The sequence below is a fragment of the Berghia stephanieae genome, chromosome 5 (assembly GCF_034508935.2).
Source record: "Berghia stephanieae isolate SIO BIC M18660-M18661 chromosome 5, UCSD_Bste_1.3, whole genome shotgun sequence".
NCBI classification, from domain to species: domain Eukaryota; kingdom Metazoa; phylum Mollusca; class Gastropoda; order Nudibranchia; family Aeolidiidae; genus Berghia; species Berghia stephanieae.
In genome coordinates, this window is record NC_088364.1 from 63411752 (window position 1) to 63428608 (window position 16857).

Genomic DNA, 16857 nt, shown 5'->3' on the forward strand with positions numbered 1-16857 from the left:
AACCAGGCAGTTTCAAGTATCCGTTGTCTATTTTGAAAGACAACCAACTTTTAATTGAACGTTTTCAATCTTACTCTATTAAATTGAAAACTTGGATGGAACTAGAGAGCTGAGCCGGTGTTACCAATACTTAGCTTCTATAACCAGGACAAATCATTCGTTTGGACAGAAAAATAAATGAAAACTTACCTCATACCGTCAAAAGCAGTTTAGATTTGAAGATGCATTTGTTTTCTATCAAAAAACATTCGGTAATGGACAATCCTTGATGAATTTCAAAAGTTGTGTTGAAATTATATCCTAATTGTTTTCATGATTAATTCCTCGCGAAATCGTGTGGGTCCCGTTTCTGTTATCAAGGTTCCGCCTAGCCAGGCAGGGTTGCCAGATCATTTTTGAGTAAGAGACCAAACTAGCTATAGCAAGAGGCCAGATTCCTCGGCAGGAGCCCAAATACCACCAAACCCACCTTAGCCTCGCGAAAACTCTTTAGATTTGTTAAACAATATAGATAGGATAAGGAAAATTCGTATATATAGAAGCATTAGCAAATGCAATCTGTGGCGTTAGCACGTGTTGCATTTAGATATTTAGATTGCCAAATAAAATAAGTTTTACCGGTACCAGAGTAAAACGATATAACGGGGAAAGTCAGAGGAAGCCAAAAAGTTGGTTACAGGAGGCCAAGTGGCCAAACCAAATGCAATTTGGTGCATTAGTGCAGTAAAAATTGGTGCGCAAAATTAGTTCGTAGCGGATGCGAGACTGCGTGCGTGTGTGTGTGTGTGTGTGTGTGTTCTCTTTCTTTTTTTTTTTTTTGGGGGGGGGGGGGGGTGCGTACACGGTAACGGGGCATCTCGCCTCAGGATCTACGTACACGTAAACTGATTTACCGTTGCAACACATGCAATAGATGGTCCTCGCTGTCGTGACCGCGCACGCTCGTGTGTGTGTGTGTGTTATATTTTTAAAAATCAAACAATTTTAACCATTATTGGCGAGATTCCATCTTACACTCCCCAAACTCCAGATCTTAGTCTTAATGTTATCATTAAAAGACAAGCTTTGCGATTTATAGTTTAATTGAAGCCCGAGTCGAAATATACTCTTACTACTGTTCTCTTGGTGGAAACGATTTATTCTGCATAAGCAATCTGCAGAAAAAAAACTGTCACTGTAAAAGGTTAAAGTTTCACGAAGTACGCTCCGTGAACACCGCTGTAACATTCCTTTGATCTACATCATCAGGCAACCCATTGTTTCTTTCATCTTTTCCCATTCCCCCTTACTATCCCCCCCCCCACCCCCATTCCCCCCATCTCTCTCTCTCCTCTCTCTCCTCCTCCATTCTCTCTCTCCTCCATCTCTCTCTCTCTCTCCTCCTCTCTCTCTCTCTCTCTCTCTCTCTCTCTCTCTGTTTGTCATAATGTTACCCCTTCCCCTTCCCATCTCATTGTAAAATGAAAACGTTCTGCTGTTTGCAGATACATGTATGATTGTTTTGTTTTTTTCTCTCTCACTAGCATTTGAAAAAAAAACAAAAACCTGAAAAAAAAACAAAACAACTTAACCTTTTAAAGGCGAATATCAATCTTACTTGGACCAAAAATAAAATCTTACCGTTTTCATCAAAAGACAAAAAACAAAATACAATTTAAAAACATGAGCTTTTATATAGGGCAATATCCACCCAACGTGCTCAAAGCGCTTTTTATCAATATTCTTACTGCTCTTATGGTGGAAACGTTTTTGTTTTTCTGCGTTAAAAAATAATATAAATGAAGACTATTATTTGAAAACAAAAAAAATCAGTGTCACTGGCAAAGGGTTAATTGCAGTACTCCTGCATCCTGTGAGACTCCTACGGCACTTGCTAATCATAAAAAAGGAAATAGCAATCAACAATACTAAGGTGAAAAAAAAAAGAAGAAAAAAAAAGGTGGGGGGGAGCAAATCCAGTTGCAATGCAACCTTTTAGCGGCGAAATTCGATCTTTGACCTAACACCAAATCTTCTATCATCAAAAGACAAGTAACGGCAAAACGATTATAGACAATTGAAGTCCGAGTTGCGATAGTCTGACTGCTCTCTTGGTGGAAACGCTGTATTCCCCGTTAACAATAATAAAGATAAAAGCAAACTATTATCTAAAAGCAAAAAATTAGCTTTGCCGTTAAGGGGTTAAGAACACCTGCAACTGCTGCCAGCATCCTTGAGATGCTCTACGTCACCCAAGGTCACCACGTCTCCTTTCGTCTTCATGCACACCCCCCCCCCCCCCTCACCCTCCACTCTCATGGTGGTGGTGGCGGCGGATAAAAAAGGCCTTTTTTTCTTTTATTCAATCAACTTGACTGCTGGTGGACCCTAGGCCTCTCTACAAGTCCAAGAAATAATACTCACTTTTTCTCTGCTCCAACGAAAATATCTACCCCCTACCGGTCTAATTATTTGTAGCAGACGTCAAATTTCTCAAAACGGTCACGTGACACTGTAAAAACAACACAGGAAGTCCATGAAAGCTTATTTACGGCATTTCCTTTGAACCGTGTAAACAACAAAATTTCGTTTTCATTCGACTCAACGGGTCAGATTGGCCGGTATTTTTTAACGAACTAAAGTTCTGAAAAATCAAAATGTTTCTTAGAAAGGTGAAAGATGCTAGTTTTTGAAACAGAGGTAGGTTTTTTAAAAAAATCTTTATATTTTACGTGAATGCATGCTCAAGGCGAGTTGGACGTGCAGCGGAGGTTGGTCGGCCAAAGGCGAGGCTCTCTAACAAACTAAAACTTAACTAAATAAAATTTATCGCAAGGCTAGCAATTCTTAAAAATGTAGAGTGTGAATCAATCGCTTTAGGAAATCGTGTAATTGAAACTGCTAAGGTTGTTTGAAAGTTGGGTGTTTTTATTGATTCAGATTTGTCTTTTACCAGCCAAGTAAGGTACATATTGTAAGGTACATGGAAATGAGAAGAATACGTAGTGTTAGCCAAGAGACATCTTGACCTTGTTAGTTAATTCTCTAATACTGTAAAAGCTAGATTTTTGCAATTCTCTCCTCTCTTTTATAAATAAAGACAAAATATAATTCCTTCAGGTAGCCCAGAACGACGCTGCCAGGCTTATTTATAGAAAAAGGAGAAATCAATCTGCATCGGGTTTGCTAAGAGAACTCAACTGGCTTCCTGTTGAGGAATGTGTGGAATATAAAATCTGTACTATTGCTTTTAAATCACTGCACTCTGATTGTCCCGGATACATTGATGACATGCTTAAATTCTATGTCCCAGCCAGAAATATGGGATCAATATTCTTGTGAAGTCGAAAACGGCTCGCAAAATTGGCGAGCATATATTTGTCTGCGTCCCTGAGAAAAATGTCACATGGTGAAAATTTTTGTTTTGCGTTTTATTGCAGTTTTTGAAAGCCTAATGTCTCCTGAGCATTTTAATCTTTATTTGAAGCAATTGGGATGATTTTTCATGGTTATGGTCATATGCATGGGCTAGGGTGCCCTAATTTTGAGAAAATCACTTCCAAAGTTGACATTAGTATAATAATTACTTTCATAAAAAAATTAAAATAAAATATTTACGAGTAGAACAATTAAAATATTTCATCAATATGTAGAAAAATGTTTGATTTAATGATTTTTGATGAGAACTCATTTTCCATAAAAATTGACCTCTTGACTAAAATTGTCAATATCTCTGTTCGAAGCTTTTCACCATGTGACTGATTATCTCAAGAACGCCCACATTTGAATATTCAGCACCCCTTATCTGGAACTCCCTTCCAAGATATATCAGAGACAGTAATGATGCAGAATTCTTTTTAAAACTTCTTAAAACGTTTCTTTTTAATATGCAACACTGTAGAATTATATTGCTCTTGTTTCATACTGCATGTTTGATTGGTTGTATGTTTGAGTGAAAGTTGTCACGTTACTGTTAAGCGCTTTGAGCTTGGTAGATACGGGGTAAGGCGCAATATAAATACCAAATATTATTATTATTATGTGAACTTAACCAGTATCCTGTATACTGTGCCCCCCACACACACGCACACACACACACACATATATGTGGCTTTGTATCACCAACAACAAGGGGTCCATGCTGGGATTTTCAAAACCGCTTTACGGGCTATCGTACCAACCTCTTGACCCAAAATACAATACCTATGCATAATATATTATCTTACTATTATTTAAAGAGGTAAAACAGGAAATTATCGAAAATCACTGCTGAAATTATTAATTTTTCAAAAAGGAAAAAAAACAAAAAAAAACAGACAAGAATTTTTTAAAAATTTCTTATTAAAGTTTACCAATTTCCTTTCAAATTATATTTTTCAGACCCCCCCCCCCTAATCTAAGAACAAATACAGAGCAAAAACAAATGAACAAACTTAAAACAAAACAAAAAAACACAATGAGTTACAAACCCTGAAATTCGTTTGTTGATGCAATCTTGGACAGCTTGAGAAGCTCTGGTATCACACGCCGTATTCCTAACACACACCAGTGCCTCGTCAACAGCTGGAGAGAACATGGGATATTTGAGGAATTCTTCTGGGCTTTGAGGGATTGGAATGATGTGAAGGTCGCCATTGTAAATGTAAACCTGGAAAAAAACACCCGCACAAAGTAAATGTAAACTTGGGAAAAAAAACAACACACAAAGTAAATGTAAACTTGGGAAAAAAAAACCCACAAAGTAAGTGTAAACCTGGGAAAAAACCTGCACAAAGTAAATGTAGACTTGGGATAAAAACACACACAAAGTAAATGTAAACTTGGAAAAAAACACACAGAAACGTAAATGTAAACCTGGATAAAACAATTGTAAACTTGGAAAAAAACACACAAAAAATCCAAAGCACACAAACAGGAAAAAAAAAAAAGTTTTTGTACAACAAGAATATTACGCAACTAAAAGCTGTGGACTGTAAAAAATCATGTAAAAAATGAATACAACGCTTAAACCACCCCCCCCCCCAAAAAATACTAAACATAATGTTTCGGGCAAAAAATTCCATCTTCAGCCAATAACAAAGATAGTTAAAATGTTATTACATCACACTGAATTCAGATATATATCTATCTGGATTTAATGTGATGTATTCACGGTTTAACTGTTTTTTTTTTTTGTCATTGACTGAAGAAGGGTTTTGATCCTGAAACATTGTGTTTAGTACTTCCCGTTTGAAGTTGTTATATTCATTTCAGTACATAAGTCCTTATACCGAAGTATATATTTGTGAATTTGAGCAATAAATTCATTTCCATAGTCAAAAATATACAAAATATAAAAAGTTTCTTAATTGGTTTTCCAATGCTTACTCTGTTTTCAGCACTTTCTGGGTCGAGCCAAGATGGCAACACATCAGCAGCTTCTATGAGAAGAAATTCTTCATCGTTGTCGCATATACTGAAAATGACAAAATGTAACTGGCATATTAAAGATGAAATAAAACTTAATTTCCAAACTGAAAACAGCCTTGCTAATTTTTTAAAAAGCAAAACATCTTAACAAAAAAAAGAAAAAAAAAAAGAGAGAGAGAGAGATAGAGAGATAGAGAGAGAGAGAGAAAGAGAGAGAGAGAGAGAGAGAGAGAGAGAGAGAAGAGAGAGAGAGAGAGAGAGAGAGAGAGAGAGAGAGAGAGAGAGAGAGAGAGAGAGAGAAAGAGAACGAGAGAAAGCGTTTTACAATTACTTTGTTATGATCACGATGTCAAATAAAGCTTTTAAAGTACCAGCATGGCTAACATTTTTTAACAAAATGATGTTTCTCTAAGACGGAGGATGACAAATCTACCATGGAGAATCTACGCTGCAAAAATAAGAGGACAGGCCAAAGCTGCTAACTTAGATGACATTGGAGTCATTCAAGTAAAAATGATAGTAAGATAGTACAGGCCTGTAAATGGTTGTTGAAAAAATTGTCGGAACTTTTTGAACACGCAAAAACAGACACAACAGGACAAAAATATGGACACAATTCAGATAAGGAATGTCAATTGACTAGTCAAATCATGTCACTTTCCCCTACTTATTTATAACTTATTTAGACCGAAGGGCTAGAGCTCAGGTGGTCGCTGGTTCGGATAAGTAAGTAAGTAAGTATAACGAGGTCCTTATTTTATGGTACTAAAAAAAAAATCCCAATTATTTGAGGGCCCAGGTCTGAGTTAGTTGTCAAATGAAAGGAAGAGAACAATTCCTACCCTTTTGGAGGATGTGTATCTCGTGCTTGACACGGAAAGCTGCGTATCTTCGCTCCTGCTTGTGTTAAATGTTTACGCTGATTCTTTCGTCTATTTGGATTAATTCTTATAGAAGAAGAAGAAGAAGAAGAAGAAGAAGAAGAAGAAGAAGAAGAAGAAGAAGAAGAAGAAGAAGAAGAAGAAGAAGAAGAAGAAGAGAAGAAGAAGAAGAAGAAGAAGAAGAAGAAGAAGAAGAAGAGGTGGTGAGGTCGTGTGAGAGCTTTTGAAGAATATATATTTCGAAGAAAAATAATTATTTCGCATTATTTTTTTTCCGTCTCACATCGGGATGGAACCAATAAAATATAGAGAAAACGATATGAGAACCGGAGATATGCATGTGTGTCGGTAGCAAAATAGAGAGAAACCTTCTGGTCCGGTTCGACACACTTCTACGTGTGTGTTATTTACGGACGAGGTGTCTGTGTGTGAAGACGACTCGCGCAAACTTCGCGACATCTCTCTCGCTGGCTGTGGCACAGTAGCCAGGCAGTGAATACATGCACATCTAGCCATCCAGTCATGGTAGAGAGTGAAAGACGATATAATAATTTTTAAAAGAAGATGGCGGGCATTGGAAGACTACAGATCACAGTTAAGAATTAACTGATACCGGTGGGGAGAAAAGCCTGCCAATGTCAGTTCACATTGTCCTAAAAGAAAGAGACCTAAAATATTTCCTAACTCAACAAGTAAAATCAATGAAAGATCTTCTAATAGGTACGGAAAACCCAAATCTAGATTATATAAGTGTTGTCTTTAAGTTGCATTCAATAGGTAGAACATATTTTCCTGATTAAAATGGTATAAAAATTATTAAATTGGGTTATAAATTTAAAAAGATATGTTATTTTGAAATTTGTAGAAAATCTCCCAAATTTGGGCTGCTTTGAAAGCAACCTTATGTCCGTTTTCAAAATGCCGTATTTTCATAAATATTCAAGCGAGACCTTTCTAACAATAAACATCTTTTTATCTGTCATCTGCATTTTTTGCCAAATTGGGACCTAAAATTTGCCAAGAAATTTGCCAAAAAGACCAAAATTTGCCAAAAAATTTGCAGAGGAGAACTAAGCATTTCAGTAAAAATTAACACGCGATACAAAAAAATATATATATAAAAGACAATTTATTACATTTAAGGAGGCTACATTATGAATAGCGTTGTTACAAAGATTTTACAGGATCATTATCCGTAGAGAGTAGCTTCCCTTGGTTTGGGCCCAGGCAAAGCTGCAACATTTCTCAAGTTTCGCACTTTTTTTCCTCGTTATTTTGTTTTCGCATCTTTTTTTTCTCAAATTTGCCACGCGATTTGCCAATTTCCCCAAAATTTGCCACGATTTGCCAATTTTGGGAAATTTGCCAAAATTTGCGGATCGCCCTGATATTTGCGGCCGCAACAAATGCAGATGACAGTTTTTATAAACAATATGTGTATTTTTTTCCTGAACCCAACCCTAAGTAAAATAGAAATAATTTGCCCACAAAGTAGCTAACAAAGCCAAAATTGTCAATTTCAACGTGAAGTTACGAAATATCAGCGATTGTGCCCCTTGCCTGAGCCGGCGTATGAGTGAAGTGAAATGTTGTAGTTGTAGTTTCGTTTTCAGTTGGCTGGTGAACGCAAAGCTATAAATCTTATTTTCGTATACATCATTTTAAAGCTGAATTTTTAAACTTTCTTTTAATACCAGAACCGTCCAAATTTTCAAATTTTTCTTAATTTTTTTTTATCAATTTAAAGTTAACTTGAAACTTCAAACTTTGAAAAAAATAATAAAAATGCAAATCTGGTATCGAATGAAAGCTTGTTCAATTTTCTTTCTGATGCAGCAATTGACGTTACTATTAATAGCGCTGACGCGATCAGCCAAGCGGAGAGAAAAGACGACCGTCAGCTACGGTGTTCGAGTATGGAGCGCCGGTTCCAAAATCAGAGTTTACTCCTGTTCTTAAACTCAAAGCCATGAAATAACGGCAAATCCTATGAAAAGAGCATAGACATTTTTTAAAAGATGAAGATTTGAGATTTAATTTGACACCAAACACGTTTTAGTTGACGGACTGAAAATGAGAAAAAGAGAGTGACGATTTGAGTTGAAATCCTCGGTTTGCCAATAAAGCCATGACTCGATAAGAGGGTTTGCCGTACCTACTTCTAACATAAGCATCCACAACAAACGACTGTGAATTGTGAAATGAATTGACACAGGCAATTAGAGAGGCACTCGAGACGTCCCGATTGGAAAAATTTGGAAATGAAAGGCCTTAAGTCAAGTAAGTCAGTCAAAGGACATGTCAGTCTTGAATTCTAAATCTACGGTACTAGTGAAGAAAAGGTCATTACCTCACAACCGTGCCAGCAAACTCCCTTGTGATCTCGTACAAAAGGTAGACGATGAACCACTCATCATCAATGTTGTCACCAAAACCTGTGCTGCCATGATAGTGTGGGGGGACATTTCCTGTTTGTAGAGGGGGGTGGGGGGGGGGGGAGGGTAAGATTAATATGTAAGTAAACAATAAATGACACAACATTCAGTAGAATATTTGGAGAGGAAAAAGTTGTTTATTTTTTCAAAAGTAAAATAGCACTCTGTAACAGTTAACAGCCGTACCCTGAAAAAACATGCATTAAAAAATTTGGACAGAAAATTCGTCCTTCAAATATTGATTGATTTAAATGATACGCATCTTGGCAAAAACTCTCAAACCTGGGACTTGGCAAAGTCTTTGATATTTGAAGGACGAGTTTTCTGGGCAAATTTTAAAAAGCGAGTTTTTCCACAGATTGGCAGTTAACTGGTAAAATATTCAAATTTTACAAATTAAAACGTTTGTATAATGTATAATGTTATACACGAAGTAATGTCATAATGCAATAATAATATAATAAAACAATAGTAATGATTTCATAATGAAAATTATTTTTTTCTTAACTACTTGGACTTAATCCAAGTATGCGTTCAATTAAAGGTAAACTAAGCAGTCAATAAGTGTGTAATGATTGGACAGGAAGGGCAAAATTGGACGATAAATGTCTTATGCTATACATATCAGTGATTATTATTATTATTATTATTATTATTATTATCATAATATATCGTCATCATCATTATTATTGTTTGCCTACAACCAGAAAATTTTGTTTTTAATTTCCTCGGCAAATTACCCAAACAATTTAAAGAGATCACTATTCTTCCATCATATGGAACAGCCTTAACTGAATAACAAGTACGACTATGTGGTCTAGTGGTACGACACTTGTCTTTGGACAAGAAAGTCAAGGGTTCAAATCCTGCTCTGTGCGGTGCATAGTTGAGTCCTTAGAAAAGACTCTTTCTTCAAACTCTCTCACCTTACACAGTGTAAAATGAGTACCTGGTCGTTAACAGCATTGTGTCAGTATGAAAAAAGATTAGTAATACCGCCTATCAGGCGTCATGTCTCGTCCAAAATGTTAAGTGTTGAAATTGATCAGGTACACTTTTAGTGGGTATTGGTCTATATAAATGCTCCAGTTATGCTATAGGGGGCGAAGTGACCGAGTGGTTAAGGCATTGCACTGTGACCCGGAGGTCCTGGGTTCGAGCCCAGCTTCAGGCTTCAGGCACTTTCGTTTTTTTCCTTGAGCAAGATTAATAACCCCCAATTTTCTCACTTGGACAACATGGATGATTTCTGTTGACATCTGACATCTTGTTTAATAAATTATATACATTCCTTTGTGGAATGCCTAGGTGACGATAACTTATGATGTCGTGGCGTGCTCTAGTTAATGGAAAATTGACATGACTTCAGTCTTAAGAGACAACACAACAGTGTCAAAAAGCGAAATGGAAAAAGTAAAAATTCTCTAAAGATTAGTACTATGTGTTGTAAATAGATTTCCATACCTCGTTCACGATAATGTAAAATAATAAATAAAAATATCCACCAAAGTGGCAGACACTACTGGAGTGTAGTTCTCCACCTAGAGATAAACCTAAGTCACTAAGTGGATGTCCTAACCTCCTAATCCAAGGCAAAGACTAAGAGGGAATCACCAAAGACATATGAATACATGACATGTAAAGGCATCTTATTGCATCTCTAGTATAATAAGTAATATATATTAGCTAGACTATGTCTTCTGTCAGAGGAAAGACAGTTTGAGTCTGAGGCACCCACGTTTTACACTCGAGTCAATTTAAGTTTAAGTCTAAGTGTGCTAACCCATAGTCAATTCAAACGTTTATGACCAAATAACTTGAGGCGAAGCAGATATGAAGTGAGTGAGCTGGTTGGTTGACAAAGTGCGGTATTGTTTACTTTAACGTCCCTAAACTTTAACTCACTCTTGATTCTCACCTTCTTTTCCCAGTGATATTGTCAGGACAAATGGTTCGTGTTGCCAAATATAATTCACAGCTTTATCACTTATGTGAGCAAGGATTGTGACAAGCTGCTTTTCAAGATAATTTTGAATTTCATTCTCTGTCTGACAGTCATCTGGGATGAGGGGATAAATTCTGTATTCAACAACATCGTCAGGGATTCGTTTCAAGACCTTTTCCAAGTCAGCCATTATTTCCTCGATTCCCCTTTTCTCTGTTTTCTTGGAACTCTTCCTCGCCTCCAGATTAATAATGATCGTAGTCGACGTAGAAAATTAGTTTCGCATAAAAGTTGTCTATATTATATCTATAGAATTAAACGAATTCCTTGATTATATGTTTATTTTATTTTTTTTTTAAGAGAGAGAGAGAGAGAGAGAGAGAGAGAGAGAGAGAGAGAGAGAGAGAGAGAGAGAGACCTTCCGAAAGCTCCTCGTGCTAAGGGAAGCAACCCAAATATTCCCTCAACTAACCCTATAAAAAAATAAAACCTAGTACCTTTAACTAACCCCAATAAGAAAAACAAACAATCCAGCACCTTTACTCAGACTAATGACTAACCATAATAGAAAAAAAAACCTCCGACCTCGAGCTAACCCTAATAGAAAAAAACAACCTAGGACTGCTTTCAACACTTCACAAATCAAAATAGCGGCGGAAAACCAAAACAACGGTCGTATAAGGAAAGTTTAAACTTTCGCTAATCTATCAAGGTTTGTTCTAGAGGTTTTAAAATGGGAAGGGGGAAGAAAAGAAGAGGGAGACAGAGGATAGATTACATTGACAATCTGAACAGATGGATTGGTGGAGGAGGAACAGGAATCGAACTATGGAGAAGATCTGAGGACAGATATAGTTGGAGGGACATGATCGCCGATGTCTGCAACAGGCCTGGCACTTGATGATGATCTATATATTGACAAATTGAATAAATAAACGCATGACAAAAGACCCACGGTGAAAATACAAATTGAAAGAAATGCTAGCACATGGAGCTTTCGGAATGCCTCTCCCTTCGGCTATGTAAGACACATATATCTAGGTGTTAATCAAAACACGACAAAAACAATAAGATATCTTGTCGTATTTTTATTATTTTCTTAAAGTTTTATTAACACCCGAGCCTGAGTACGGTGAGAGAATATTATGAGTAAAGAGACTTCTCCAAGGACTCAACTTTGCGCCGAGCGAGGCTCGAATCCAGGACACTCCAATCCGAAAACGAGTGTCTTATCACAAGACCACATAACCGCACAAATACACAATGTTGTCTCAATTTATTACACGACGGTTAATAGCCTAACTTTCATTCGTTTCCAATCTTTGAGTTGTTCCTATTCGCTCCTGGAAGAGCATAGCATAGGTAGAGACGTCCACAGTTGGTGCCCCCCCCCCCCCCAATTGTGATCCATCGCCTCAAAACGGTATTGTGTCAGAATGAAGAAGATGCTGAAAAATGAATTTATAGCCAGAAATATCAGAGCTGCTTTGAGGTTTTATGCTTTATTGTGGAGAAGGACTGTTATATTTTATTGTGTTAATTAGCGATCATTCAAATTTTTGACCAGTTTATAAATAATTTGACTTAAGAACATCTTAATCATCCCGACATACTTAATACCGTTTGAGGCGAGGGGTCACAATGTTCTTTGCCCTCCTCTCTGTTGCCATCCATAATATGAGGTTTATTAGTCAAAGAACTGAACAAGTGTGTATGAAAGGTGCCAGACAAAGCAAGAACGAATAAAACAAGAAAAAAAAAACATCTCCAAAAAATCAGTCTCGACTGGGGATCGAACCCGAGACCTTCTGATTACCGGTCAGATGTGCTACCAATGGTAGAAAATGGTCATCAAAGGATTGTGATATCATCTCGGGCGTGTCAGATTTGTGATGTCATCAAAGGCGTGCCACTCTTGTACTGTCATCCAAGGATGTGTCACACTTGTGATGTCACTCAAGTCGTGTCAGACTTGTGATGTGATAAAATGTGTCAGACAACCCAGTCAGCAGGATCGAATACGTCACACAAAACAAACTTAGACTTGGGCATTTATATAACGCAGTATCGACTAATCGTGCTCAGAGCGCTTAACAAAGGGTCCATAGCTAACAGAAACAGTAGTAGTAGTAGTAGTAGTAGTAGTAGTAGTAGTAGGAGTAGTGGTGGTGGTATTAGTAGTAGTAGTAGTAGTAGTAGTAGTAGTAGTAGTAGTAGTAGTAGTAGTAGTAGTAGTAGTAGTAGTAGTAGTAGTAGTAGTAGTAGTAGTAGTATTCGTAGTAGTAGAAGTAGTAGTAGTAGTAGTAGTAGTAGTAGTGGTGGTGGTGAGTAGTAGTAGTAGTAGTAGTAGAGTAGTAGTAGTAGTAGTAGTAGTAGTAGTAGTAGTAGTAGTAGTAGTAGTAGTAGTAGTAGTAATAAGTAGTAGTAGTAAGTGGTGGTAGTAGTAGTATAGTAATAGTATAGTAGTAGTAGTAGTAGTAGTATAGTAGTAGTAGTAGTAGTAGTAGTAGTAGTATAGTAGTAGTAGTAGTGGTAGTAGTAGTAGTAGTAATACTAGTAGTAGTAGTAGTAGTAGTAGTATAGTAGTAGTAGTATAGTAGTAGTATGTATATAGTAGCGTATGGCTACACCTCCAAATTCATTTCGTCAACCCAGCATCGAAAGTCTTCCTCCGCCCTAAGAACTGTTTCATAACCACCTACACGTCTCACAGAAACATGAAGGACAAGAGAGATGACTGACTGTTAGGCAATATCACAGATTTATTTTCCGACAGAGACAATGCTGTTAAAAGCCAGAAACTCATTTTACACCTGAGTACAGTGAGAAAATGTGAGTAAATAGCAAATTAGAGCAGGGATTGAAACCTGGCCCTTCGAAGGCGAATGTAGTGCCTACCAACAGACCACATAGCTATTACGTCCCAGTAGACTTGAATTATAAGCCTTACTTATCCAAAAAAATTTTTTTTTTTACAGAATGTTTTCATTGAAGAGAGTAGATTATCTTTTCTTCAACTTTAAACTTAAGGTGACTTGCTCAAGGCCACACAGCATTAATGGGGGTCAAACTCGGTACATACCTTTCAAAAACAAAGTAAAGACCTTACTACTGAGCCATGCATTAACCCCCCCCCCCCCCCCCCCCCCCCCATGATATAAAAGCACAAAACAATGTTATCGATGTAGAGAAGCAGATGTTTATTGTCAATGTTTAGATAAGGCTCAAAAGATAAATTAAATAAAACAATAAAACTCTTTTGTCTATTTCGATTTGTTGCCATGGAGACAAGACAAGGAAATGCACAGAATTCGTGATCTCTGTCTAAACAAAAATAAAATAACAATAAACGAGGAATACGAAGGAAAAGGTGAAAATGGAGAGGCTTCGGATGGGAAAAGTACGGACAATGTTTCAACAGTTCCCATCCTAAGATAAAGAACTGAACAAGTGTGTATTAAAAGTGCCAGACAAAGCAAGAAAGAAAAATACAATACAAAAACCATCACAAGATACCAGTCGACCTCGACTGAGGATTGAACCTCAGACCTTCTGATTTTTTGGGATGGCTTTTTTCTTGTATTTTTCTTTCTTGCTTTGTCTGGCACTTTTCATACACACTTGTTCAGTTATTTTCTTAATTTGATATTCGCCTTTTCGTTAGTGAACAGAGACGAAAATAAATGCACTCAGTCTACAGCCTTAGATTCACCAGAGACAATTAGAAGTTTCAAAACACTCAGGGTATTGTTCTATGAGTTATGAGGCAAACCAGACACGTATTTGCCTCTTTAAGTCATTAAATAGAACCCAGATGTAAAATGTGTTCCCACTGTCAAGCAATCGATTGGTCACCTTAGAATCAGAGAGAGAGAGAGAGAGAGAGAGAGAGAGAGAGAGAGAGAGAGAGAGAGAGAGAGAGAGAGAGAGAGAGAGAGAGGGGAAAGAGAGAGAGAGCGAAGGAAGAGAAAGACAGAGATAGAGAGAGAGAGAGAGAGAGAGAGAGAGAGAGAGAGAGAGAGAGAGAGAGAGAGAGATTTTTTGTTTGTTTGTTGCTTTAGGTCTCTTCCAACACAATTGAGGTTATATGAGAGACCGCTGAAACAAAAAAACAAGCAATCTAACAAAAATAGTACAAATGTAAATCAAAATCATAACCTAAAGATATCATAAGCTAAATTATAAATAACCAAGAACAAAAAGGCAGAAGATTTACAGAAAAAAAATATCCCCTGTCAAAAATACAATCACAAACCAAAGAAGCAGGATAGGCTAGTAAAGAGAAGAAGAAACATCACTCTCGGATCGTACACCCATGCGAACATCATAGGTATATGATTCAAGGGTGATGCTCCCATCCAACCACCCGCAGAGAGAGAGAGAGAGAGGGAGAAGGAGAGAGAGAGAGAGAAGGAGAAGGAGAGAGAGAGAGAGAGAGAGAGATAGATAGAGAGAGAGAGAGAGAGAGAGAGAGAGAGAGAGAGAGAGAGAGAGAGAGAGAATGAAGACATTATTTGTACATTATGGAAGTGGAGGTATACATTTGTCAATTAAAATATCACGTCAAAGAGAATGGGAAACTTATAAAACATGTGGAAAACACGATAGTAAATTCTATGTGTACAAAAACCACCCTCACCTTCTCTCCCCCCCCCCCCCCCCAAAAAAAAAAAACCAAAAAAAAAAAAACAAAATAAACAAACACACAAAAAAAAATAAAATAAAAGACAAAAACAGAAACAAAATACCCCCCCCCCCCCCCCCCCGCAAAAAAATAAAAATAAAACAACAACAAAAAAACCCCCAAAAAAACAAAAACAAGGTAGATAAAATGAATGAAAGCACTGTGTTCTATATAACCATATAATCTATATACACATGTTCCCCTCTGTACCAATACGGTATAAAGTCTGGGGTGTTTTGGAGCCAAAGACTAAATCTATCATAACCAGGATGAGACTTTTTGGCAAGTTTCGATGTTTTGTTAATGAAAAAAAAGACATCATTTCATAACGTGACAAAATCTAACAATTGACCTTCCCTGTAATTTTAAATAGAAAATTCTGTTTTGTTTTTTTCTTTCTCCGACATAATTACCGGTTTGAGATGAGACATATATACATTATATATATAAATACATGCATATGTATATTGTATAATATATGATTCTTCACGGCGTTGCATTTAATAAATGTTATTTTTATCGTGCCAAATAACACAACAAGCTTGTAAGTATGTGTTATTGCATGATAAAAATATAACGACTTTAATAAATACAAAGAAATGAAAGAATACATTTATTCCACCCCTCCAAGAAAGATTATTAGACATTTCATGACCAATTGTATGGTAGTTTGTACAACGATTCACCATAATCTGTGTTTTTCTCCATTGGCTTGAATGACAATTTGACTCAAAACTTAAAACGTTGGATTTGTATTCATGCGCACCAAAAATTATTTTTAACTGCCAATCAGCTGTCTTTTACACTGAATTTCAAACCATTAAAATGTGTGAAAATATTCTACAATCGTTGAATAACATTTTTATTCAACATGTTCAAAGCATTATTCAAGCATTACGTATTTACTAATCAATGATAGGGTTTTCCAATGGGAGGGGTGGAATAATGATATTAATAACATTTATGGAAATAAAACAATAAAAATTGGATATTTTTGCCAATCAGCAATACAGACATTTACTGTTTTGGATAAATTCACCACGTCAACATACGTTAAATAAAAAATAAAAACAGCAGAACCCCCCCCCCCCCCCCACCCAAAAGAAAAACAACCGAATCGCCATTCTTTCTACACTCACGTACACACACACACACATACTCAATAATCCATATGTCTACATCACTGTGTGAGACTACTGAAAGTGACTTACTTCTATAACTTGTCATGGCCAGCTCGCTCACTACAGACAAAATGAAACTTAAACATTTTTCATCCGTCATCACCTTACAGCGGTCATGAGATTTAGTGGAAGACTATGGACAATATTAAAAATTAAAATAAAAAAAATTTAAATAAAACAATAAGTGAGAGAGGGAGAGAGAGAGAGAGAGAGAGAGAGAGAGAGAGAGAGAGAGAGAGAGAGAGAGAGAGAGAAGAGAGAGAGAGAGAGGAGAAGAGAGAGAGAGAGGAGAGAGAAGAGAGGAGAGAGAGAGAGGAGAAAGAGAAACGAAGGAGGAGGGAGG

The 16857-nt window shown here is 36.8% G+C and overlaps 1 protein-coding gene across 1 annotated transcript in view; it reads right to left on the reverse strand.

Annotated features, from left to right (window-relative positions):
- LOC144973381 (protein ecdysoneless homolog) overlaps positions 1–10871 on the reverse strand; it is a 27031-nt gene extending 16160 nt beyond the window's left edge. The window contains exons 1-4 of the mRNA XM_078915732.1: positions 10623–10871; positions 8620–8737; positions 5347–5434; positions 4449–4627 (exon numbers count right to left, since the gene is read on the reverse strand). Of these exons, the coding sequence (XP_078771858.1) occupies positions 4449–4627; positions 5347–5434; positions 8620–8737; positions 10623–10839 (602 nt within the window). The 5' untranslated portion in view covers positions 10840–10871. The remainder of the gene's footprint in view (positions 1–4448; positions 4628–5346; positions 5435–8619; positions 8738–10622) is intronic.
- Between the last annotated feature and the right edge of the window lie 5986 nt (positions 10872–16857).